The sequence below is a fragment of the Plectropomus leopardus genome, chromosome 6 (assembly GCF_008729295.1).
Source record: "Plectropomus leopardus isolate mb chromosome 6, YSFRI_Pleo_2.0, whole genome shotgun sequence".
NCBI classification, from domain to species: Eukaryota; Metazoa; Chordata; class Actinopteri; order Perciformes; family Serranidae; genus Plectropomus; species Plectropomus leopardus.
The window spans coordinates 19815495-19839693 of record NC_056468.1 but is presented as its reverse complement, the minus strand read 5'-3'; the positions used below and the strand labels follow the sequence as shown (position 1 = coordinate 19839693).

The window sequence follows — 24199 nt, the reverse complement described above, 5'->3', positions numbered from 1 at the left end:
AATGAGTCAAAGTTTGTTTGACTCATTCCTGGTTGCCAGAATAATTGTCAAGTACACCTAATGTAACTCAGCTAGTGCCTTCTGTCTCAGATACCTCTCCAAACAGTGGATAGCAATGGGATCCGTGTCTGCGTCAAACTTATTGGCAAAGAGGTGATGCTGATTAAGCATCCACTGCAGGTCTCCGGCACCATAAACACATATCGACCTGACATGACTGCCTTCACATTCTGGGTACACTGCCTCCAGCGAACCCTGGGGCCCCTCATGGCCCTCCCACTTTACCAGCCTCGCGATCGCATTGATGTCTGTCATGTCGAATTTGGCGTTGGGCCACGTCGAGCCAGGAACACCAGGCATTCTTTGAATGGTTGCCCAGAGAAACTCATCAGGGCTGAAGGTGTCTTTGGCCCACTCCATAAGTGTCTGTATTCGGTTGTCCTCCAACACGCTGCGGATGTAGCCTCGGGTAACCACTATGTAAGCATTTCCTGACATAATGGGCAGGTTGAAGGGAGGTGGCTCCTTTGTCTTTCCTGCTTCCTGAGAAAGTTAAAATAGTGAAGTTGATGACTATTTAAGTCAATCTGAATGGAAAGTTACAAAGTTAATAGTGCAACATGTTAATATGGTTATGTAACACAAAAATCTCCAGAAGTACCTTGATTTGCCCATCAACTATGTGATAAGCATTTGACACCCTCCACTGCTTTTGTGCAGGCAGTTTCTCTGACTCCAAGCTGTTAGCACCCCTCAGTGAACGCAGTGCCTGGACAATCTCCAAGTTGGTCTTCAGTGGGAAATCCTGGCCACAAAGGTTGATGAAGTATTTCCATTTCGTTTTGGCATTATAGAGATCAGCCATACAGTTAAGATCAGCCTGCACTCGCGTCCATGCAGCATAGACTACACTCACAGTCTGGCTGACCAAGAAGACATTTGGGAAACAGGAAGTAATGGCACTGATGGCGGAGAAGACTGAAGCTTCTGTTTTATTGTCTATGTGGACACAATAGATATTTTGAGGTGCATAGATGGCTCGCAGCAGTCGCTCAAAGTTCTGCACCTAGAATACATGAAAAAACAGTTTTGTTTTGTGTATGTTGTATATGTATATGTACATATTGTTATATGTATTTGCTTTATTTTGGGGACAATTTAAAGGGTCACTCCAGCAATTTAGCATTGCTCCATTCCATTAAATTGGGGGGGGGGTTCACAAGAGACAGAACTAAAGCAGCAGGTATGGTACTATTATTATTATGGTACTATTCTTCTCCTGCACCGCAGGCAATGGTGATGTGGTTCTTCTTGTTGTGATGGTGCAACATATATGCCAGCAAGTGCCAGCAAGGAAAGTAAGGCTTATTTTTGTAAGTTTTTTTTTTTTCTAATACTCATTTTGGTCCCCAGAGGCTGAAGCGCACCAAAAGGGTACTTTTCATTTCTCTCTGATTTCTCTTTTCTTTCTCTCTGAAACAATACAAAAACTCAAACTCTAGACCCCCAGCTGTGAACCAGTGAAACCTCTCAATGTAAAGCTGAAATAACCTTGATTATCAAACGCCCTGGAAAGCTTCCTCCAGAGGACCATGGGACATTATTCATTGTTTTTCATAGACTGAGAAGCATTACTTGGACTATAAACTAAACTCTGTGTCTGAAATTAGTGGAGTGCCACTTTAATCAATGATTGTTGATAATATAAAGTTAGGCTTTAGAAATTACATACCTTATGATGTACAACCATGGAGTAAGCCAAAGGGAATTCCTCCTCTTCCTGGCTTAATGGGAAAGTTAAGTACTTCCTGCTTAACTTGAATTGTCTGCAAATGCACAGCATCAAACAAATATTAATCTTTGGTAAGTATTTCATGTGTAACTTTTATTTCCTGTAAATACACAACCTTTAACAAATATTGATTTCTATTATTCAGTACATTGAACTAATATATCACAGTTATACAATTGCTGAAACCTGTAGCTTAGAGCAACACACCTGCAGTCTTTGGTTGCATGGATATAGTACTCATCGGGGATCTGGACACTCTTTTGGAAGTCTTTAGTGATGGTCAGTAACTTTGCGTGCTCCACTGCCTCTCTGTCTCCCTGCAGGATTGCTGAACAGTTGCACACTTTCTCTGGGCCGCCATCAGCGTCTGTGTACTCCAGCCAGCTGTACCTGAGGGTGAATGTAGGATCCCAGCTCCCTTTGGGGTGAATTAGCAGGGCAAACATCCACAGTGATCCCAGTACAAAGGTGAGCTTCAGGAGCAACTGGCCCTTTTTTAGTCGTGTCATCATTTCAGCGGAGGACGTCAACTAAGAAACTTTAATAGTGTGAGTTCTGTATGTAGTCCAGCTGTGCTTAGTCTTTATATTTCTTTTCTACAGTCACTGATTTATTTTGTGCATTTTAAAACATCGTGTAGGGCTACTTAAAATGAATTTGGCCTATGAATCATTTCAATAGACTTGGTACATGCTCTGCTGTTTATCTCTAATTTAAAATATTATTTAAGAATAAGATTTTAAATAAATCTGATGGAGGCTTTGTTCTGTGGCACAGTGTATAGGTGCAAGTTGAAACGGGGTTCCCCAAGCATCATCCAGTAGCATGTGGCCAAATCAGGCGATTCTCAGCTTGAGTACAATGACTTTCCAAGTCATAAGTAAAGAGCTGGGGCTCACTGATCAGTTCACAGTCTTTATTGTGCAGACATCTCATCACCACTGTGTCTTCATCAGAGTACGAGAGTGTATAGGAGCTTTTGTACTGATTGCTCAGTGCTGTGATTAAATGTACTCCAGCATGACTAGAAATTATGTTAGTGGAATAATAACAACGTGTCAGTAAGTTCCTATTATTATAAATCGATGCAGATAGTCACTCCACATGTTACTCCACCTGGAAATGAGATAAGAGAAGTGATTTTCAAGTATGAAATATTAAGGCGACCATAAAGCAAAGTTCATGTAACACAGTAGATAATGTTAAGATATGGAGATAAACGAAAGGCAGACTGTACTTTTCAGCCCTCTAAAGTTGAAATGAAAAAATTCCAAAACTACTTCTATGTTTAGTCAAGTAAATTTTTGACAAGTAGATTACACTACTAGTATACTAGGTGAAAAGGCTACTGAGGAGGACTACATCTTTAATGATATATTACAAACAAATGAATATGAATATGAGGAAATGTGTCTGTAAAGTGGATCCAAGAAGACTAGTTGTAGTTTTGGGCCCAGCTAATGGGGAGCCTATAACAAACAAACCAACAAACTGACTAGAAAGAGACACAAAGCAACTACAAAAAGACACAAAAGACTACAAAAAGGGGCAAAACAACCACTGACAAAAAAAAAAAAAATACATAGACACAAAACCACAGAGAGATCCCAGCTGGCACCGGATGTCATTATGACTCAGAAAGATGCTGGACTCTTAGGTTGGATGGACATTACGTTTTAGGTGGAAAGAAAATGAAGCTGTCAAACTTGTAATTGTTTACCAATGTTAAAATATCACGTGGTGTAGAATTTTTCATCATGTTGTTTTACAGAATCTGGGCTGGTTCTCTATAGCTTTTGTTATTGTAAGTTAAGATGATGTTTTTAAGACATTTGGAAGATGTTGGATTCTTGTTTTTTAACACAACTTAAAACCAAAAAAATATCAATGCCATTTGTCAAACTATAAAATCTATTGCATGACTGTTCCAATGGGCCTCATTGTCTCATAATCTGACCATGATAAAAGTCAAACATCTTTTTCCTCCTTTGTCCTATATGGCTTTAATCAAAAAAGCCATATATAAAAAAAAAAAATATCTCCTTAGATTTAATTCTGGAAAAGAAATTTTGAATTTTTAAATTGTGTTTGAATTGGTCAAGTAAATTAAACAAGATTTTTTGCCTTTAAAAGAGTTTTAGCATAAAGAAGAAAGGAAGAATAAAATCTGTTGGATTTTTCAAACAAAGTCAGATACACACGTAAAACCCTGTATGCTAAACGGGATGTTCCGGTTAGGGGGGCTTTACTTTGCTTTACATTGACATCACTCTTGAAAGAAAATCTTTAAATATAGCTGGCTGGGCTTGTTCTTCCAGATTCAGTAAATTCCACTCCTCAGTGATGTAAAGGAATCTCTTAACATACTGTACTTATTCCCTGCAAATTGTCTTTAGATGCATGTTTTCTTTTGGATGAAGAAACCAAATTACATTTACTCTGGTGATGATTTACATGATTAAATTGCATTTTTTCCACTTGTACATTTTGGGAACTGATAATCAGACTGAATTGCCCTTTAATTCAATTCTGTATTTTTGAATTGCTGCACAACTCTGAGGTCTGGACAATGATTCAATGTTCTTAAAAGAGGCTAACATTAGCAAGTATTTTAATTCACTTTTACAGTTCCAACCCTATTTAATGCAGAGTAGAATATCCCTCCCATGCACCTAAGAAATCAGGCAACTGAGGATCCAGGTCAACTGGGAAAAGTAATCTTTACTTTATTTACTATTTCCAGATTTTTAAAAGATGTCCTCCCAGCCTATCCTATAAAGTTGCAACAATTAGTTTTCCTTTCTCAAATTGCACTATCATGTTCCATGAGATAGACTGTAAGGCAAGTTGTTTAACTTTTTTCAGAATATTACTTAACAACACTGATTTGAATCATACTTTTTTTACACCCCTTTTGCCCTTACATGTGTCTTATTTTTTTCTTTCTTTTTACATTTCTGTTATTTCATGACAGGGGCTATAACTTAACAAACAAAACTGCTGTTTGTAGTTCCTATGTGCTGAGTGAACCACTATGACATCATGTACATTACATTATTTAGGCAAAAACAATAAAATAAAGTCATTTACAATTTGTTCACCTTAACAACAGAATACTTAAGTGCCTGTCCTACCTGTAACAGCAAGCAGCAGATCTGATGTGGCTCCCTCTGTCTCTGTCTCTGTCTCTGTATCTGCCTCCCTCTCTCTCTCTCTCTCTCTCTCTCTCTCTCTCTCTCTCTCTCTCTCTTCTAAACCTGCTGGATGCACTTGTTCAGGGGTCTGTTCATGGGTAAATGCCCGGGGCACAATTGGCTATGAAAGCAAGGCTTTCTCTCAGGATGTTTATAATTTTAATCTTAATGGTCTTCAGCATTCCTCTAATATTTGTAAAATATAGAGCAAAAAACCCTGATTATTAATATTTAAATTGTGAACATGCACAGATCTGCTCAAATTTGGTCCTGATTATTTTCATTTTTTTCAAAACAGACCATTGCAGTGCTGTTCCTGCAGGCTTGACTCTGGGCATTGAAGCTTTATCCTATAGTGCCAGCAGGAATAAGTTTACCTCTCCTAATATTGTAACAGTTGTATGCTCTTATTATGAAAGTCACATGGGCTCTTCATGTCTAATCCCACACCTTGACACATCTGTTTGTTTGTTTTTCTTTCCTTTATATACTGTAGCACCATTTAAAATAGCAAAGCATCATAATAAGAACATTAATCACATAACATTAATCTAGTCTTACGAAACAGGCAGTTTACAGTTCCACCAACTATGCAAATACATAAGACCACGCTGATAATGGCTGTTGCTTCATATCAGGTTTTGTTCCCTTGTTTCTTATCATAAATCTACACCTGAACAAGGACGCTGTGAAGAAAAAGTAAATAAAAACTGTCAGAGAGCATAGTTTGTAACCTTTTGATTCAGAGGAACATATAAGGACATGTGACGCTGTGAATAAATACAAATACAAGAAGTAGATGGAGAAGATGGAGAAGTAACCCCAGGGGTAATTTGAATAGTAGCGCTGTAGGGGACATGGGAGATTTTTGATAAATGTTATTTCCAGAAATACCTGTCAAGCATACCATAATTCCTAAAATATGTTTTATTTCTAAATTGTAACTAACTAAATGACATCTAATTAAACTTATCAAAATGACTAGGTTCAGTGAAACTATAACACTGTCAATTTGCATAATGACAAAAAAATTGGTTTGCCATGAATTTAGTAGTGGATTCTAAACATTTCAAACATCAACTTGTTTTTTAGTTACAAGTTCTGACTGTTTGGGGATTATGCTCCAGTGTACTGGATTATTAGAAATAAGTGCAGAGATTTGGAGAAACACTTACAACGAATTCAAAAGGTTATGGTGTGTCAACACTTAGGTATGCTTAGTCATGTTTATCTGTATAAATATATACACGTGAGGGTGTGAGTGATAAGACCTTCATGTTTAAATGCACTGTATAACTAAGGTGTAGACCATCATAATTGCATCATGGACAAATATTACCAAAGGTTACACATTATACCTCAGGACCAATTTCTACATTTATATGCAACCATATTGTATGAAAATATGTATTTAATATGTGTGGACCATTTGAATGTAATGCTGCTGTTACATTTTATTAACATATCAACTGTGCTTCATGCCATGAAATAGGATTATAAAATCAGATGAATGATCAAGAAAAAACACTCTCATTCATGCATGCTAAAATAATTTGAAGTTTGGGTGCTCTGTATTTTTCTGGGCTCATGGTGATGCTGCAGCCCTGCCTGAATAATCTGATACTAATTGATGTATGGATGTATTTATGCAGAACTTTATGCCAAATTAAATTACATTGGCACAACCATACAGTTTTTAATTATTGCTTAATGATCTCTGTATTTCCCTCTTATGTGTCATTATTCATTCATTTATTTTTCAAGCTGAGATAATGTAAAGGTTCACCTCTGATACTCTTCTTAACAGGCACAATGTAACCTAATATTGTTAAAATTGAAGTTAAAATTATTTTTAAGAACAATTTTAAACCATATTAAACCATATCAGATCTGAATAGTTAGAACGAGTGGGCTACACACCCAAGGTACAGTACAGGGAGTTAAACTGGGACCACATTTAAACTGAGGACACATTTTTAAAAGTTTGTCTGAGGCCATGGCTTAGGTGCTTTGGAAAGTATGGCCCTTGTGTCGCCCTCTTGTGGTTTGAAACGCCAAAACAAACTACCAACAAACCTGACAGACAGGCTCTCTATAAGCTTATTATACACTGTATGGTATATCCTCAGGCAGGCCCCATCAACAGAAAAGCAATCAAACAGTGTTTTATCCCTGTTAATGTAGTGCCTCTCTCAATGGTTAGGTTTGGGAGAGACTGGGTGAATGAAGGGTGTTTGGGGACAGTTTATAAATTTTCTCCCCTCTGTAAGCTTTCTTGCTATGATTTTTTTTTTTTTAAAAAAAGGCCATCAAGTGATATATTTCTGTAGGAGGCCTGCTGAAGATGTTACCTAACCATTTGAGATGGTTCGTCTTTATCAAATTCCAAGGAGTTGTAACATCCACCCCAAATCATATTTTTGTAACTTTGATTTAGATGGCAAATTTGATCACTGATTCAGGCTGAACGGTTATTGCATAATTTATTTTAACTACATTTTTTTTCCTTTCCTGTTGCATATTCCATGCATTTTGATTGTGTGGTTTCACAGCTAAAAAGCAACAAAAAGAAAGAAAAAATCACTAAAAAAAATTAGAAAATAAACCCTGTATAGTTATACTGTCTCATTTGACCTTATGTCCCAATTACTCCTAATTCACCTCACGGGCGCATGAGGACCACCAGGACTTGATGAGTAAAAAGTACTTTAAGTTTTTCTGGTTAAAAAACAAACAAAAAAAGAAACCATAATGTTTTGTTTTTTCTTAATAAAATAAAATAAAAAGTCAGGATTTTTGTACCACATGCTCAGGAGGGGCAGCTGAAAAATGTAGCTCTTATGGATCACCGTTGCTTGGGAGAATCGATCAAAGCTGTAGGCCCAAATGATGGTTTAAATATTATATTATAATATATAATATATATAAAAAATAGCCTAATATGAGTAATTTAAAATATAATTATGTAAGTGCTTCAAGTAAAAATAAGTTCTATATAATTCAAACACACAACCATACATTGATAAGTACTATAAGTATATAACCTTTGGGTCAGGTTTGGATAGGGAGAACGCAAGGGCAAGACTTTCACGTCGAGACACTGCGTCGCATTTCCCTACATGGGTTCGTGAATGCCTCATTTGCAAATGCTTATTTTTCCTACAACCCCTGAACGCCACACATGACTCCCGGCCCGCTTTGGTCACGCGGTCAATGACATCAGCAAAGCGTCGAGGGGGCAGATGTGTTCAACACATGTAATTACGAGGACTTCATATTCACTGTCATACTGTGAGTAGACCTAAAGGCAACCAGGACTGTAATCCTTTGAGTACTGTACAACCAAAACCTTTGGACGGAACCGTTTTAGGGGAGTAGGGTGCTTCCATTGAAGCTAACTGTAGCTAGCTTAGCTAGCATAGCGGGGGAAGTTTTACCATCGCTGCTTAGTGACGTTCAACTTTATCCAACTCGACCAAGCTAGCCAGGCAGGTGAGGGTAGAGCTAAAAGCAAGGACGGACCTGAAAATCTACAAGGGTAAGATCTTTATTTTCCTGACTGTCTAACAGTCGCTAGCCACTAGAGTTGGCTGATTAGCCGGTCCGACTTCCTTGTGTGTTTCGAGGTCATTCTGTAGCCTCCATCTACGATAGCCAGCTGTTATCGAGGAGCTAGTCATGAAAAGCCTTCCGTTTTTCTGCCGCGGAGAGGTCATCCGAGGCTTCGGGAGAGGAAGCAAAGAACTGGGTATACCCACAGGTGAGTTAATCATCTTTCTTTGATCTGTATGAGCTTTTGAGTTGCTAACCTATACCATGGTTTACGTAGGTGACGTAAGGTCAGCCTGAATCGGTCCAGAGCAGCTAGAGAGAGTACCTGCAGATAATTAACATGGTCAGTCTGTGGTTAAGACCTTAGTGTCCGCCAGCCTGTCTCGGAAGGTTCATCAGATACCTCATTATTGATCATTCATTGACGTTTCTGACGTTAAGTTAGCAATTCACCGAGCGGTATTGATGACGACACTGGTTTACGCAATGAGCACGCGTCTCCTTTTTTTTGACTGCTGTAACTGTGAGTTGAGTAGAAGGTGAACGGCACTTGTGAGATGATAAAGCCTGATAGTAGTCAAAGCTATTATGCAATTATGGCTGTTCTTAGAAATATGTAGTAACATCATATGCTCGTTATGTAATAATACATATTGTATTGTTTTTTTTTATATATATATATATATATATATATATATATATATATATATATATACATACATGCATACACATATGATACAGCAGTGCCTTTCAAAATATAAGTTTAATCTGTTCAAATTGGTTTCGAAATATTTTTGACTCAAAGGCCCAGTGTTTAGGTCAGAAATGCTAGTCACTAATATTCATATGTTTTTACTCAATTATAATCACCTGAAAACAAGGATGATTGTGTTTTCATTGCCTGAATGAGTTGTTTAGAACTGGACAGAGATTCACACCTTTATTTTAGTTATTTTCAAAAGGAAGACATTTTACAAGTACTTACTTTTTAAAAATGGTTCCTAATCTTAATTATAGTGATAAAATAACTCTTAGGGCCCGCTTACGCCTGTCGCTCTGCGCACAGTATGCCCTTTTCAAAATCAAGCTTTAAAAAAATATATACATTAATATTATTTTCTTGTCATTGAGTTAATTTTTTAACCAACATCAGTCCTAATCAAAAATATCAAATATCGATTCATTTTTAGAATTTTACCAACCAAACTAACCCTGGTTATCTTACCAATGAGCTAAACGGTTTCTATAAATAGAGTTCTCTGGTTTAAAAAGATATCTTTGTCTGCTTAGAGGTGACCCCAAGTAGGGCGCTTACTTAATTTCAGGAATAGCGGTTCTCTAGCTGACAGTACATACGAAGCCTTTTCTGACTCTTTCTCCCATTTCCAGCCAACTTCCCTGACTCGGTGGTGGACAATCTTCCAGCAGACATTGGCACAGGGATCTACTATGGCTGGGCCTGCGTCGGTAATGGTGATGTCTACAAGATGGTGATGAGCATTGGCTGGAACCCTTACTACAAAAACACCAAGAAGTCCATGGTCAGTATAAAAAAAAAAATCTGCATGATCTGTGTTTTAGTCAGAGAGATGGCGTGCGCATTGCAAATCTATTTATAAGATTTTAAAAGGTCTTTGACAATTTAGGGTTTGAAGGCAGTGATTGTGAAGTCACAAGACCACGGCTGTGCTATTGGAGTACATTTTCCCACAGAGGGAGAAAAATATTTTGGAGTAACATCTGCTCTGTAAAGTGAAAGCGCATGTTGTTGCCTGATATCAGATGGAATTGTCATCTCTTGACGCTCTGTTTCCATCTTCATTCTGACATTGGGTCCACTCTAACCAATTGCCGGGTTATTATATTTTCCCTAAACAATCACCAGAAACCAATGTATTCACCCGAAAATAACGTCATTTTAAGTCAGCTGTGTTGCGTAGTTATTCAAACATACTCGTTTTGCTGGGGTTTTAAGAATGAGAGGAGCAAAATTAAATAATCTATGATGTTGGGCGATAGTGTTGGTTCTGCCCATGGTGCTGATGGCGTATTGGGGCCCCCCAGGGCACTCATTTATCGTTTTTCTACATGGCCATTTAAAAAAAAAAGAAAGTTTTCTTATTATTAAAACAGTATTGCATATTCATACACACGCCATACACAGCCATTTTCATTCTTTCTTTTGCAACTTCCGTATTTTTACTAATTTCACATGCAGAAACAGGGTTAAATGCAAGCCATTCTCACATCATGGTAACATTGGACGTGGAAGCATCTTGATCTGCCATTTGTTAGTTGTTGTGTAAGCAGCGGCCTGGCTGTTCACACCAGGAGAGCATGTCTGTACACCAGTCAGCAAACAAAACTGCTCCTCTGTCTTTTCTAATTACACGTAGAGCTGTGTCTGCTCGTGTGTGTGTGTGTGCGCATGTGTGCACGAATGCTCGTCTCCCCGGCTCTCTGTTAGATTATCAGTTTGTTTTCTTGCAAGATGTGCTTGCTGCATGCAACAAAAATACACCAGACGCTGAATCTATCACTGTGGGTCGTGGGCTGCCTCTGCTGCCGTGCGTCCTGTGTGTTAGTTAACACGGACAAAAAGGGTAGCAGGCAACACTCCACAGAAAACTGGTGCACTTTGTGCTGCTTCAGCTTTCAGTGTAATCGAGAGGTGTAAATGAATGGATTGTGATTCTATTCATTTCAGCGGTCTGCAAATTATGTTAAACATTACTAGTAAATAATGTTATTGTCTTTCCCTGACTGCTGAGGTCACTAGTGTTAGGTTGCTAGCACTGTTTAAATATTTAGGTGGGCTTGGATGAAAACTGTGACACAGACTTGCCATGGGCATTTCAAACTAAAGGCGTATTTTTAAGATGATGACATGTATTACAGTTTTCACTTTGCATTCATACTATTGGATTGTTAATCACTGAATTGAAACATTGGTCCCGTTCAATGTTCCATCACATCTCAAGTGTGAACCCAGCATAATACATTATGGTATACACAAAAGTAAAAATTCAGTAAATGACATTTTACAGTTACAGTACTAAATCATATTATTTTGTTCCAGGAGACCCATGTGATTCACACATTTAAAGAGGACTTTTATGGGGAGATTCTGAGTGTTGTCATGGTGGGCTACATCCGTCCAGAGAGAAGCTTCAACTCACTTGGTATGACACCTCTATTTTTCTCTCAGGGGATCTCACACACGTTCCCTTTTTTGAATGCAGGCAGTCAAAAGTTTAAGATTTTTCATGCCTCCAGATTTAATCTCACACATATTTCTCTTAACCCACCATGAAGCCAATCTTTCTGAATGCTCATTATTTGTCTCTTTGTACTTTTCTCTCTCTCTTTGCTGACTGTTTTACTGCATATCTTCATTTCTCTCATTTATGAATGCAATAGAAGCGCTTATTGCAGCCATAAACAACGACATTGAGGAGGCCAAGGCCAAGCTGGAACTCCCAGAGCATCTCAAACTGAGAGACGACAATTTCTTCACCAGTGCTCCCAGCTCATCCTCAGCACTGCCCCACACTAGCGCTTCCACATCACAGACTATTATGAATGGTCACTGACAGCTGGCCGTGACTGTTGCACTGCACGCAGACACACACACACACACACACACACACACTCACACACACTCACACACACACACACACACACACACACACACACTAGAAAAACACAAAGGATTCTATACACACACAGGTGTATGCACTTATTAAAATGCACAGCCTCATTCTAAGATCTCTTAGCTGTTGTCAAGGCAGCAGATGGACTTCATCATCAATATCTTTTTTAAATTGTGTTTTTCTTTTATTTCCTCATTGTGTCCGTGTTTGAAGAACCGTTTATCTTCCTGTATGGGTATATATCAGAACCAGATTGCCTCATCTAACAGCATCATTGTGTATAAATCTCTTCGGTGTCAATGGTCCGGCTGTATAGTTTGAGTCTTTTATATGAGAAGGTACCTAAAACTGCAAATTTTAGGATGAAGGTGACCCAAACATAACATTTTGTAATGATCTGTATGTAACGAAATGGACCGTAAACAATAACCAAACTCTGTGAAGACTACATAGCCAACATTGAAAAATTCGATATTTATAATTTCCTATCTGCTGACATATGCTTCTGTGTCAGAAGGTTTGGGCACCATCATCTTTAACAAAATCACTGGTTGTTGTATGACTTTATGCAACAATGAGACTAAATGCAAGGCTTCTGTGTGAAGAGGGGGAGATTAAATTATAAATGATGTAAATTTTATGTTTTTAAAGTATCCTTGCTTCCTCTTCTCATTTTCCTTGAGAGAAAATGTTTTTCCAGTGTGAAACCAACCCTCTATTGTTTATCACTGCCCAACAGAACAACAAGTTTATTACATCAAATCAGAGATTGAATTTGGGGTTTTTGATGCATTTTGCGGAAAAAAATCTCATAGGGATTATTTGATTTGCTGCAGAATGGTAATTTATTTAAATGTTGACAAAAACATGCTCCAACGATAGTCTTTTAAACTAGCTTCAGCAAATTCACCAGTATCAGCCTGTTTGGTCAGTAGAGAACTGCAGATGATCACTAAGCACATTTTTATGCACGTTGTTTTTACTGCAGCTGCTTAATGTTTAGACCTACAGTCTGTTAGTTTCTGTGGGTTTGTTACTGATAGTAAAACATTGACAGGTGATTGGAGATGAAGTGTAAGGCCCACAGCCCCTGTTCCCTGCTCTGATATTTACAAAGGGCAAGATCAGTATGGACTTTAAATTTATACCATAAATATATTCAAAAGGATGATCATGCAGAAAAACCCACAAGAATATTCTTGATCTTGCCTAAATATATACATCACAGTTTCATTTTTTCTTGAGGTCTTTAAATTTTTTTTACAAATGTGTTCAAAAACTAGCTCTCATTACAATGCTTTTTAGGTCTGTGTGTGTTTGTTCGTGTGCGCGCCTGCACTTGTTTAGCTTTTACAAACCTAACCCAAGTGTGTAAAGGTCTTAGAAGCCTTGTAAATAATTGTTTTAAATGAATGAAATATAAGAGTATAGCTATGTGATAATTTGGATTTAAGTCTGTGTTATATTTTAGTTATCCAGGTACCTTTCTATTCTCAGTCTGGAAGTTTTTGTACTTTTCCTTTTTATCAGTTTCTTTACTGAGAGGGAAATGACTGAAAGAATCAATACAGGAAGCAGTACTTCACTGCAATCGTGTCATGTCAGTCATCAAATCGACTGCCGTGTGAAAGCTATTCCTCCATGCTGAACACTACATTATTCATTATATTCATCCTTTAAAGCAATTAATGTACCGAAGGACTCTCACTGTAACTTTGAATTGTAATGTGCTACTGCTTCAAACCTGTCAAAGATTTTAAAGGGCTAGTGTGTAGGATTCAGGGCCATCTGTTGGCAGAACTGGCATATAATATTCAGAACTATGTTTGCATTAGTTTATAATCACCTGAGGATAAGAATCATTGTGTTTCTGTTACTTTGGAATGAGCCTTTTATATCTACATATGGAGCAAGTCCTCTCCCACAAATCCGCCATGTTTTTCCACAGTAGCCCAGCACAGACAAACCAAACACTCACTCTAGATAGGGCCATTTATATTTTTGTGTCAGCCACTGTCATTTACTAAATCCTACACACTGGAACTTTAAGAGGGATGTTTTCACAACCCTGACACATTTAACCCCTGCTGCTGTAGGGTCAGATGTTCTCGAGGCTCATATGTTGCGATCATTTTATCTAGTTTACACAGGGACCAGGGTTACTGAACATACAGCTAAAGGTTCAACACCTCTTATATGTTTCATTCTTGTGTTATCTGTAATTTAATCAAATAAATAGTTTTGTCAAATTTATTTCATTTATTGGTTAATTTTTTATGTCCATGTAAGGGTGAGATGTAACAGAAATACCCTTTATTCTAAATCCGAAAAGCATTGGAAAAAAAGCTTTAAATATTACATCATATTCACATGGCTGACCTTTTGGAAATTTGAAACAGCTAAGGGATCTTTTTGGGACTCCAAAATTATCTGATAACCACATGAATGCCGTTATTGTGCTAATAAGTGTCAGTAATTATGCACAGATACAAATATTAATAGAGCGATGCCTGCGAGCTAGTTCAGGCAGCTGCACTGATTCATACATGCGTGACATACCTCAGTCTGCATCAGTATTTCTGCCTGCTCTTTCAGCCCCATGCATCTCCCCGGCTTATTTTATTATCACTTCCCAATACTTCATGTAAACATATCTGTGGGCAGAGACGGGGTCCAAGTCTAAATGCCAATCTCTAACTTACTACTCTAACTTCTGCTGCTGTAATTAAAATGTAATGATTTGTCTGAACTTATTAATATAATAATAAGTTCAGACAATAATAGAATATAATTATGTAATTATACCACAATGATAAATTATGTGTGCCATTCCTCAAACCCACAGTCTTTTTAGTAAAATTGCTTTTATAGTCTTTGCACTGTCCTCTTGGTGTGAGCTACAGAGTCGCCTTTTACAGTTCAGTTTTATTTTATTTATCACAGTTTTATTTTATTGTCACAAAGATTACAAAAATAGGATGACAGAATATCTGACCACTGAGTACCAATGTAACTGAAAACTGCAAAGTCATTGTTTTCTATATTTGCTTTTTCTTTTTAAGTCTGTTTCTTTTTTGTTTTGTGTGAATTGTTTCACCTTTTAGCTGCTTTTTTGTCTGTCTTTTTTGCTCTGTTATGTAAAACTTTTCATGCTGGCCAGGACTTTAAATCCAAGTAATAATTTAGGTGAAATGAAGCTTAAATAATATAATATAAAAGCAAAAATTAAGATCTTAGAACTGACACTCTCCCCTTAAAACTACTGTGTCATAAAAGTATCAGTGCTCAAGCAAAGGAAGTGAGTGCTGAGAAGAAAACGGATTTCCTTGTAATTTCATATGAGGCCCAATTGTCTGAAAATCATGTTTACTAAACAATACATAAATTTGGATTAAAAGTCAAACTTCATATGTGGATGTGTAGATGCCTGTCATAGCAGGAACAGAAACTAAAGCCTGAAGCATTTGGATTTTAAGGACCAGGAAGGGAATGCAAATGTCAAAGTCAAGCACAGCACGTGTGAAAAAGGTGTAGTGGTCGATGTCCCTGAGCCAAGGTTGTGTCTAGTCGCAGATAAGACACTGGACTCAACCTGCTCTACAGGAACTCAGTGTAAAGTTATTTTTACCAAAAGACAACTTTACACTGAGGTTACAGAGGCATGGCATCACGACAGAAATTAAAACAGTTCTTAAACAGCTCAGTGATTACAACAAATTACTCGGTAATAAGTCGATATTTATGTGGATCGTCATTTTCAACTAGTGACACCAGTTGAAAATGATTTCGTACTTACCTAGAAGTAGTGTACACTAATTTAGCTTTTTGTCTTTAACCCAGTTACAAGAATAAATGTTGGCATTTAACACTTCTGCAAACCCTGGATATGTAGAAGTTGTATGTAGTTATGTAGATGTACATTGAAACTTTGAATTGCTTTACATTTCAGCAACTCTTTGATAAATGTGTGTTTAGATTTAGACAGAAAACACTTGGTTATGTTTTGGATGAAAATTCCTGGTTTTGGTGACAGAACCCCAGCTGAAAAGGCAGTTATGGCCCTAAAGTTATCCCTAAAGTAAACACAGAAATTGGTTATTAAAAAGCGCCCATGCTTGATGGCTAACAAGCAGCTGCAAATACACAATTGGTTTTGTTGTTTGTTGGTCTGAAACAGTGACCTGGAGTTGCCTGCAGCACTGGCAGGCGTCGCACCTAGCTGCCTCGCCATACACTATCCCCTCCATCTCCCGATAACAAATTCAGGTCATTTAGCCGTCACTTTAGAAACATTGATAAAACCAATATGAAACCTATAATTTTAACATATCCGTGGTTTGCCGAAATGTACAGTGCCAAAATTTCCTACTGGTGACTGGGCTAGTTACTTAACATAAAAAACACCAAATCCAATCCAATATACGTTATGAAGCTCACAGGAAACATCTCACTTCAACTCACCTCTGTACAACAGCAGGTTAATTCATAGCACAGATCAAAATCCAATTTTATTATAAAACAATGATTCACAGCATATTTCATATTTTTCCACCTGAAATATGTCCAGAGAAAGATCCTAATCATTCACTTTTCACACTTAACAGTAGATGGGAGGCAGACCTGTTATTATCTCAGGGAGACAGCACTAAAAAGCAAATGCAAAGCACTGAAGTCAAAACAGACCCTGAGTAGAGCTAAAAGAAAAAAAATCTCAAAGAAAAATTTCCTGGGAAATCACCTCTCCTGCAACTTTATGCCGCGTTTTGATGTGTAATCTGAACACGCACAGATGCATTTCACTGTGTACTATACAAGGTGAAACCACTGAGAAGATTTTCCTCCTTGTGTAAACTAACCTGAAACAATCCAAACAGTACCACACAGTGTGACGGATCAGGTTGTACTTTGGTGAATAAGTTTACTTTGAATTTTGATGTCACTCCTGTAGTGCAATACAAAATCCAGTTTACAAATTAAACAAATGTAACATAGAAAGCGCTGAGAGTAAAGTTACAACTGTGATTATAAGAGCTTTAAACCAGATGATGCCAAAACAGAGGAAGTATGTTACTCTAGCATTCGTTCTAAATTTGGAGTTAACTGGATTGTTAATAACAAAAACTAAAATATGCAATTAAATGTAATAAAATGTAGTCTTGATGCATTTTATCCCTGAAAAATAAAAGTTTTGTTATGTAAATCTAAATCTTCAAATTGTAACTAACATGAATGTATTATTTTGTAAAATTATAAAAATTATCCAGAAATGATTTATTATACAGAAAGCAAAAAAACTAAAAGAAAATGAAAATGTTTGTCAGCACATTCACAATTCAAATAAAACTCTTCTGACAGATCAAAAAAATTATTGATGCCAACATCGTAGCAGCCATATTTGTCAAACGTCTCAGATAACTTATGAATTAACAATCAAACTGAACTTAGATGGCATCTGCAGGTTTACAGACTAACTTTACATTGGCGCTGGTAATGAGTTGGTAATTTATCAATAATTTAAAGCTGGACAAATTGAAAATTAGTTAAAGCACATTTTAAGGTCTAGTGTTTAGGATTTAGTAGCATCTAATGGTGAGATTGTAGAACTGAAACTTCTCCCAAGTGTCAAGTGTAGAACCACTACCAACACAAAAACATGAATGATCCTATCTATAGCTAATATTTGGTTTGTCTCTTCTGCGCTACTGTAGAAATAAAATAGTGCACTCTGTGGAAGAGGACCCACTCTGTATGGAGATGGAAAAAGTTCATTCTAAGTGAACAAAAACACATTAATCCTTGGTTTCAGGTGATTAGAAACCTACAAACAGTTAACTAGTTATAAATACAATGTTCCATTTCTGCCAATAGATATCCTTAAATCCTACACACTAGACCTTTAATTCCCTTAGGTGTCTTTTTTAAGCAGCCAAACACTGCTGTTCACGCAGTGACAGACAGTTAACTGTAGTCATGGCAAACATGTTGCCAACTGTGATCAACTGTACCTTTATATTGTCAACAGCTGTGGCAAGATAGCAAGCTGGAACAAGTTTGGCATCTTTTATCATGATATTAAGTTGGCTTGGACATGGGAAAAATTTATCTTTAGAGTTTATCAGGAAGTGCGTAAACAACAAGTACAAACCTGAAAAAGTTTAAGCAGTACCACCATTAAATGATGCTTGTGTAAGTACGGCTGTAGGAGAAAACAGAAAAATGTTGATAATCAGGTGTCAGACTTAAAACCATAAAACCTCAGCTAAACCTGCAATTCTTCTCTGGAACTTTAGTTATCACAAATAATGATTGGTACCTGGCTGGTATGAAAAACATATTTGAAATGTAATGTCATTGAAAAATATTTTGTGTGTGCTTGACATCCTTCATGTTTTGTCTGTTGACTGTGCCAACAGGATCTTAAGAGATCCAACTTTAAGAAAAAAAAAGAAACATCCTGTATCTGCGGAACTGTAAGAAACAATATTCACAACATGTTCAGACTGCAGTGATACACAAGTAAGAGCTACTGTCAGGCCTTTTGTGCTTTTTTTTCATCTGTATGAGTAGCTCTCATCATCGTACTCCAACTCAATCTCATCTTCATCCAAGAGTCCATACTTGAACTTCCGATACACCGTGCCATCCTGCCCCATGTACACTATGTCTTCATCATCATCTTCTTCCTCATTGTCCTCACTATCAATAATTCTGTCGCTGTACTCCCCAAATGAAGAGGTAGTGGGTTGCGAGGTAATGCCTCCGTTGGTGTCCAGTTTCTCATAGCCCCCCGCTTTGGTTTTGGGTGTGATTGCAACAGATCTGGATCGAGCATTGAGGAAGAGGAAGATCCCTCCACCCACAGAGAGGATAATTAGAACACAAGCAGTGACAAGGACTTTGGCGGTGCTGCCTTCTGCCTCTAGATCCTCAGCATTTCTCATTACAAAGTTGACACCTAGGATGCATTCGGCTGAGAAGAAGGAGATGAGAACAACATTAGGTTACAATAACAAATGTAACCTGTAGGCAGTAGGTGATTTAATAATTTTTAACCCCCTTGATGTCTAACTTTATGGTTATGTTTGCTCATAAGATGCTCTATGCTTTGTCTTGTAGTGGCCTGTCACATTACCACTTTTGATAATCGCCTCATTCTTGAAACATACAATGAAACATAGTGGTTTTGAACTGACCATGAGAGGAATGAACATGTTAGATTCTGTCCATTCTTCATAAAAAGCTCTGGTCTACTTTTCTCTCTTTAGAGCACGCTACGTGAAATTACTTTTCTCTGACTCTCTTATTTCTCTGACTGTTGTCCCTCATCTTGGTTTATTTTACTCACTCGAGCCACAATGCTGCACAGATTTTATTGGCAGAGTAGCATCATGTTGGATTTTAATTCATGCAATTGTTCTGTTGTTCATTAACCAGCACTACAAATGCTCCTTGAGTTAAAATAGAAATGATCTGTGAAAATGTAATAATTCTCAACAATTTATTGGTTATAGGTCTCAGACCAGATAGGACCCTGTCATGTTCTGGACCTGGAGGATGGAGAGCAAAAAGAAGCTTAACCAGGGGACATATTTAGGTAATTTAGGATTGCTATCAATTAGATGAATGATACAAGTCATCCATTAACAATTAAAGATGCCCTGAAAGAATGTGACTGATGACCCACACACATATGAATTGTATTAACAAGTAACAAGTCTCAGTACAGTGTGTATCTGTGTGTTTTATTGGAAGTCAGTGTTCCAGTGTGGCTTCTTGTTTACCTTGTGAGGCCTTGCAGTCACAACACTCCCAGGGTATCGGTTTATCATCATGTTGTGTCTCATTTCCACAGCAGGACAAGCAGCGTCCATCATCAGAGAGGATCTGGAGAGCAGGACACACAGTGCAATTCCTCAAGCCGGGACCTCGGCAGTCCACGCAAGATGGGTCACAGGCATGGCAGTTCGGCTCATCACTAATGGCCTCAGAACCCTAAAGCAACAGAGGAATTTATGTCACAACAGACTGACTGTCACTTCCACACATTTTCTCTGATAACTGCTTGATGATTTACGGTTTAGCCTTGCAAAACTATAAGGAGCCAGGCCTGGGGGTGGAGCTCGATGGCAAGCGCCTGGTGACCGGTTCTTTACCCATGGGGCACAGCCCGGAGAGGCAACTTGGGACCTCCTTCCTATAGGCTCACCACCCATATGAGGGGCCAAAGGGGTCGGATGCGATGTGAGTTGAGCGGCAGCTGAAGGCGGGGACCTTGGCGGTCCAATCCTCGACTGCAGAAGCTAGTTCTAGGGACGTGGAATGTCATCTCTCTGGTGGGGAAGGAGCCTGAGCTGGTGCGCGAAGTTGAGAAGTTCCAACAAGATATAGTCGACCTCACCTCGATACATAGCATGGTCTCCAGAACCAGTCTTCTCGAGAGGGGTTGGACTCTCTTCCACACTGGAGTTGCCACTGGTGAGAGGCGCCAGGCAGGGGTAGCAATACCTCTTGCCCCCCGGCTCAGTGCCTGTATGTTGGAGTTTACCCCGGTGGACGAGAGGGTAGCCTCCCTCCGCCTTTGGGTGGGTGGACGGATCCTGCCTGTGCCTGTGATCCAAACAGCAGCTCATAGCTCATAGTATCCACCCTTTTTGGAGTCCTTAGAGGGGGTGCTGGAGAGTGCTCCTTCTGGGGATTCCCTCGTTCTGCTAGGGGACTTCAATGCTCACCTTGGCAGCGACAATGAGACCTGGAGAGACGTGATCGGGAGGAATGGTCCCCCAATCTAAACCTGAGTGGTGTTTTGTTATTGGACTTCTGTGCTCGCCACAGATTATCCATAACAAACACCATGTTCAAGCATAATCGGTGTTCATATGTGCACTTGGTATCAGGACACCCTAGGCCGCAGTTCGATGATCAGTGGTCAGTGCCTGTCGTGGTGGCAACACCCGAACCCGTTGGTGGACACCGTCAAGCTGAAGAAGGAGTCCTATCTGGCCTCCTTGGCCTGTGGGACTCTGGAGGCAGCAGACAGGTACCGGCAGGCCAAGTGGAGTGCAGCCACGGTGGTCACCAAGACAAAAACCTGGGCATGGAGGAGTTCGGTGAGGCCATGGAGAATGACTTCCGGACGGCTTCTTAAGAGCTTCTGAACCACCATCCGGCGTCTCAGGAGGAAAAGCAGTGCTCTGTCAACACTGTGTATGGTGGGGACGGTGCGCTGCTGGGGGTCCAGTTTGGTGACCTCAGGATTGGGTTGCTGCTTTTTGCAGATGATGTGGTCCTGTTGGCTTCATCAGGCCGTGACTTTCAGCTCTCACTGGATTGGTTTGCAGCCAAGTGTGAAGCGGCCGGGATGAGAATCAGCACCTCCAGATCCGAGGCCATGGTTTTCAGCCAAAAAAGGGTGGAGTGCCACCCTCTCCAGATTGGGGAAGAGATCCTGCCCCAAGTGGAGGTATTTAAGTACCTTGGGGTCTCATTCACAAGTGAGGGAAGGATGGAGTGGGAGATCGGCAGGCGGACCGGTGTGGCATCTGCAGTAATGCAGACTCTGCACCGATCTATTGTGGTGAAGACGGAGCTGAGCTGAAAGGTAAAGCTCTTGATTTACCGGTCGATCTTCATTCCTACCCTCACCTATGGTCACGAGCTTTGGGTAGTGACCGAAAGAACAAGGTCGCAGGTACAAGCGGCCAAAATAGCTTCCTCCGTAGAGTGGCTGGGCTCTCCCATAGAGATAGGGTGAGAAGCTCGGTCATCCGGGAGGAGCTCGGAGTAGAGCTGCTCCTCCCCCATGTTGAGAAGAGCCAGATGAGGTGGCCCGGGCTTCTAATTGGGATGCCTTCTGGACGCCTCCCTGGTGAGGTGTTTAGGGCACGTCCCACTGGTAGGAGGCCCCAGAGAAGACGCCTCGGGATTCCGCGACCCCGGATAAGCAGTAGAAAATGGATGGATGGATGGAGCCTCTCCGGTTAGAGTAATAATTAATGCAAATTCAGCCAATCCCAGGAAATCTGTGTGAATTTTGTGCAATCACTGCAACTTTTTTAAACACTTGGCCAATCATTATGTCAGACAAAAATATATCATAAACTCTACCCCCCCCCCAAAAAAAAAGAGAAAGGGGTATTTTATAAAAAAAAAATGTGATAGTATAGCCCATCATAAAAACCATCATAGAATGACATAGTATAATGCTTCAAAAATTGCCATACTATAGCATGTCAAAATAACAGTTGAAAAAGTGATAGTTCCGAATGTCGAAAAAATCATAATATGGCACAATATAGCACACTGCAAAAAAAATTTGTCAAAAATCATCATTGTGTCCAAAAAACAGCTGAAAATCACTTATGTAAGCATGTCTAGACACGCAATAGTATAATGTAATAAAAAAAAACAGTCAAACACACCAAAATAAAGCATGTTGAAAAATCGACCGAAAATATATAGACATGGTATTGAATGTTGTAAAATGTCAAAATATGACATGAACAAAAAACAGCAGAAAACGACTTAGTTTAGCATGTTGAGAAACACCATAGTACAGTATGATGAAAAAACAGGCAAAAACATCAAAATATAGCATGTTGAAAAAATGACTGAAATTGCAATACAACACCCTGGAAATTTTTTTTTAATGTCCCAAAAACAGCTGGAAACGGCCTAGAAAAGCCTGCCAAGACACGCTATAGCATAGAAAATTGCAGAAATTCGCAAAAACACCATAATTTGGCATGTCGAAAAAATAACCGAAAATGCAATACTATAGTATGGCAAAAAATGTCAAAATTTGACATGCCCAAAAAACAGCTGGAAACCGCCTAGAATACCCTACCGAAACACGCCATTGCAAAGAAAGTTGAAAAAAGGGCCAAAAACACCATAATTTGGCATGTCGAAAAAATGACCGAAAAATGCATTACTATTGTATGGCAAAATTTGACATGTCCCAAAAACAGCTGGAAACCGCCTAGAACAGCCTATCGAGACATGCCATTGCAAAGAAAGTTGAAAAAAGGACCAAAAACACCATAATTTGTCATGTCGAAAAAATAACCAAAAATGCAAGGCTATACTATGGCAAAAAAATGGCATGTCCCAAAAACAGCTTAAAACACCTCCAAACAGCATAAAACAGCATGCCAAGACACGCCATAGCATTCAAAGTTGTACAAAAAGCCAAAAAGACTATGTTTTATGTATGTCAAAAAAATGACCGAAAAGGCGTGACTTATACTATGGCAAAAATGTCAAAAAATGGCATGTCCCAAAAACTGCTTAAAACACCTCCAAACAGCATAAAACAGCATGCCAAGACACGCCATAGCATAGAAAGTTGTAAAAACAGCCAAAAAGACTATGTTTTATGCATGTCGAAAATCTAACCGAAAAGGCAAGGCTATAGTATGGCAAAAATGTCAAAAAATGGCATGTCCCAAAAACAACTTTAAACACCTCCAAACAGCATAAAACAACGTGCCAAGACATGCTATAGTACAGAAAGTTGCAACCAAAAGCAAAAACACCATAATGTTGCATGTCAAAAAATGACCGAAAAAGCAAGGCTATACTATGGCAAAAATGTCAAAAAATTGCATGTCTCAAAAACAGCTTAAAACACCACCAAACAGCATAAAATAGCATGCCAAGACACACCATAGCATAGAAAGTTTTAAAAACAGCCAAAAAGACTATATTTTATGCATGTCGAAAATCTGACCGAAAAGGCAAGGCTATAGTATGGCAAAAATGTCAAAATATGACATGTCTCAAAAACAGCTTAAAACACCACCAAACAGCATGAAATAGCATGCCAAGACACGCCATAGCATTTAAAGTTGTAAAAACAGCCAAAAAGACTGTTTTATGCATGTCAAAAATCTAACTGAAAAGGCAAGGCTATAGTATGGCAAAAATGTCAAAAAATGGCATGTCCCAAAAACTGCCTTAAACACCACCAAACAGCATAAAATAGCGTGCCAAGACACGGCATAGCATAG

At 38.8% G+C, this 24199-nt stretch overlaps 2 protein-coding genes across 2 annotated transcripts; one reads left to right on the top strand and one right to left on the bottom strand.

Moving 5' to 3' along the window:
- Positions 1 to 57: 57 nt before the first annotated feature.
- On the bottom strand, positions 58 to 2376 carry LOC121944981 (beta-1,3-galactosyl-O-glycosyl-glycoprotein beta-1,6-N-acetylglucosaminyltransferase-like). The gene is made up of 4 exons (XM_042488970.1): positions 2000 to 2376; positions 1733 to 1826; positions 662 to 1066; positions 58 to 543 (listed from the first exon to the last, which is right to left on the bottom strand). Exons 1-4 carry the CDS (start codon positions 2302 to 2304, stop codon positions 58 to 60), a joined length of 1290 nt encoding a protein of 429 aa, XP_042344904.1. The 5' UTR covers positions 2305 to 2376.
- Positions 2377 to 8220: 5844 nt separating this feature from the next.
- Positions 8221 to 14444, top strand: rfk (riboflavin kinase). The gene is made up of 4 exons (XM_042488416.1): positions 8221 to 8746; positions 9928 to 10079; positions 11618 to 11720; positions 11959 to 14444. Exons 1-4 carry the CDS (start codon positions 8665 to 8667, stop codon positions 12129 to 12131), a joined length of 510 nt encoding a protein of 169 aa, XP_042344350.1. The 5' UTR covers positions 8221 to 8664; the 3' UTR covers positions 12132 to 14444.
- The last annotated feature ends 9755 nt before the right edge of the window (positions 14445 to 24199 follow it).

Coding starts and splice junctions, on each gene's coding strand:
- rfk (XM_042488416.1), top strand. CDS start 8,665: ATGAAAAGCCTTCCGTTTTTCTGCCGCGGAGAGGTCATCCGAGGCTTC. Junction 10,080..11,617: donor AAAACACCAAGAAGTCCATG/GTCAGTATAAAA, acceptor ATTTTGTTCCAG/GAGACCCATGTGATTCACAC. Junction 11,721..11,958: donor GAGAAGCTTCAACTCACTTG/GTATGACACCTC, acceptor TGAATGCAATAG/AAGCGCTTATTGCAGCCATA.
- LOC121944981 (XM_042488970.1), bottom strand. CDS start 2,304: ATGATGACACGACTAAAAAAGGGCCAGTTGCTCCTGAAGCTCACCTTT. Junction 1,827..1,999: donor CATGCAACCAAAGACTGCAG/GTGTGTTGCTCT, acceptor GTGCATTTGCAG/ACAATTCAAGTTAAGCAGGA. Junction 544..661: donor TAGTTGATGGGCAAATCAAG/GTACTTCTGGAG, acceptor TAACTTTCTCAG/GAAGCAGGAAAGACAAAGGA.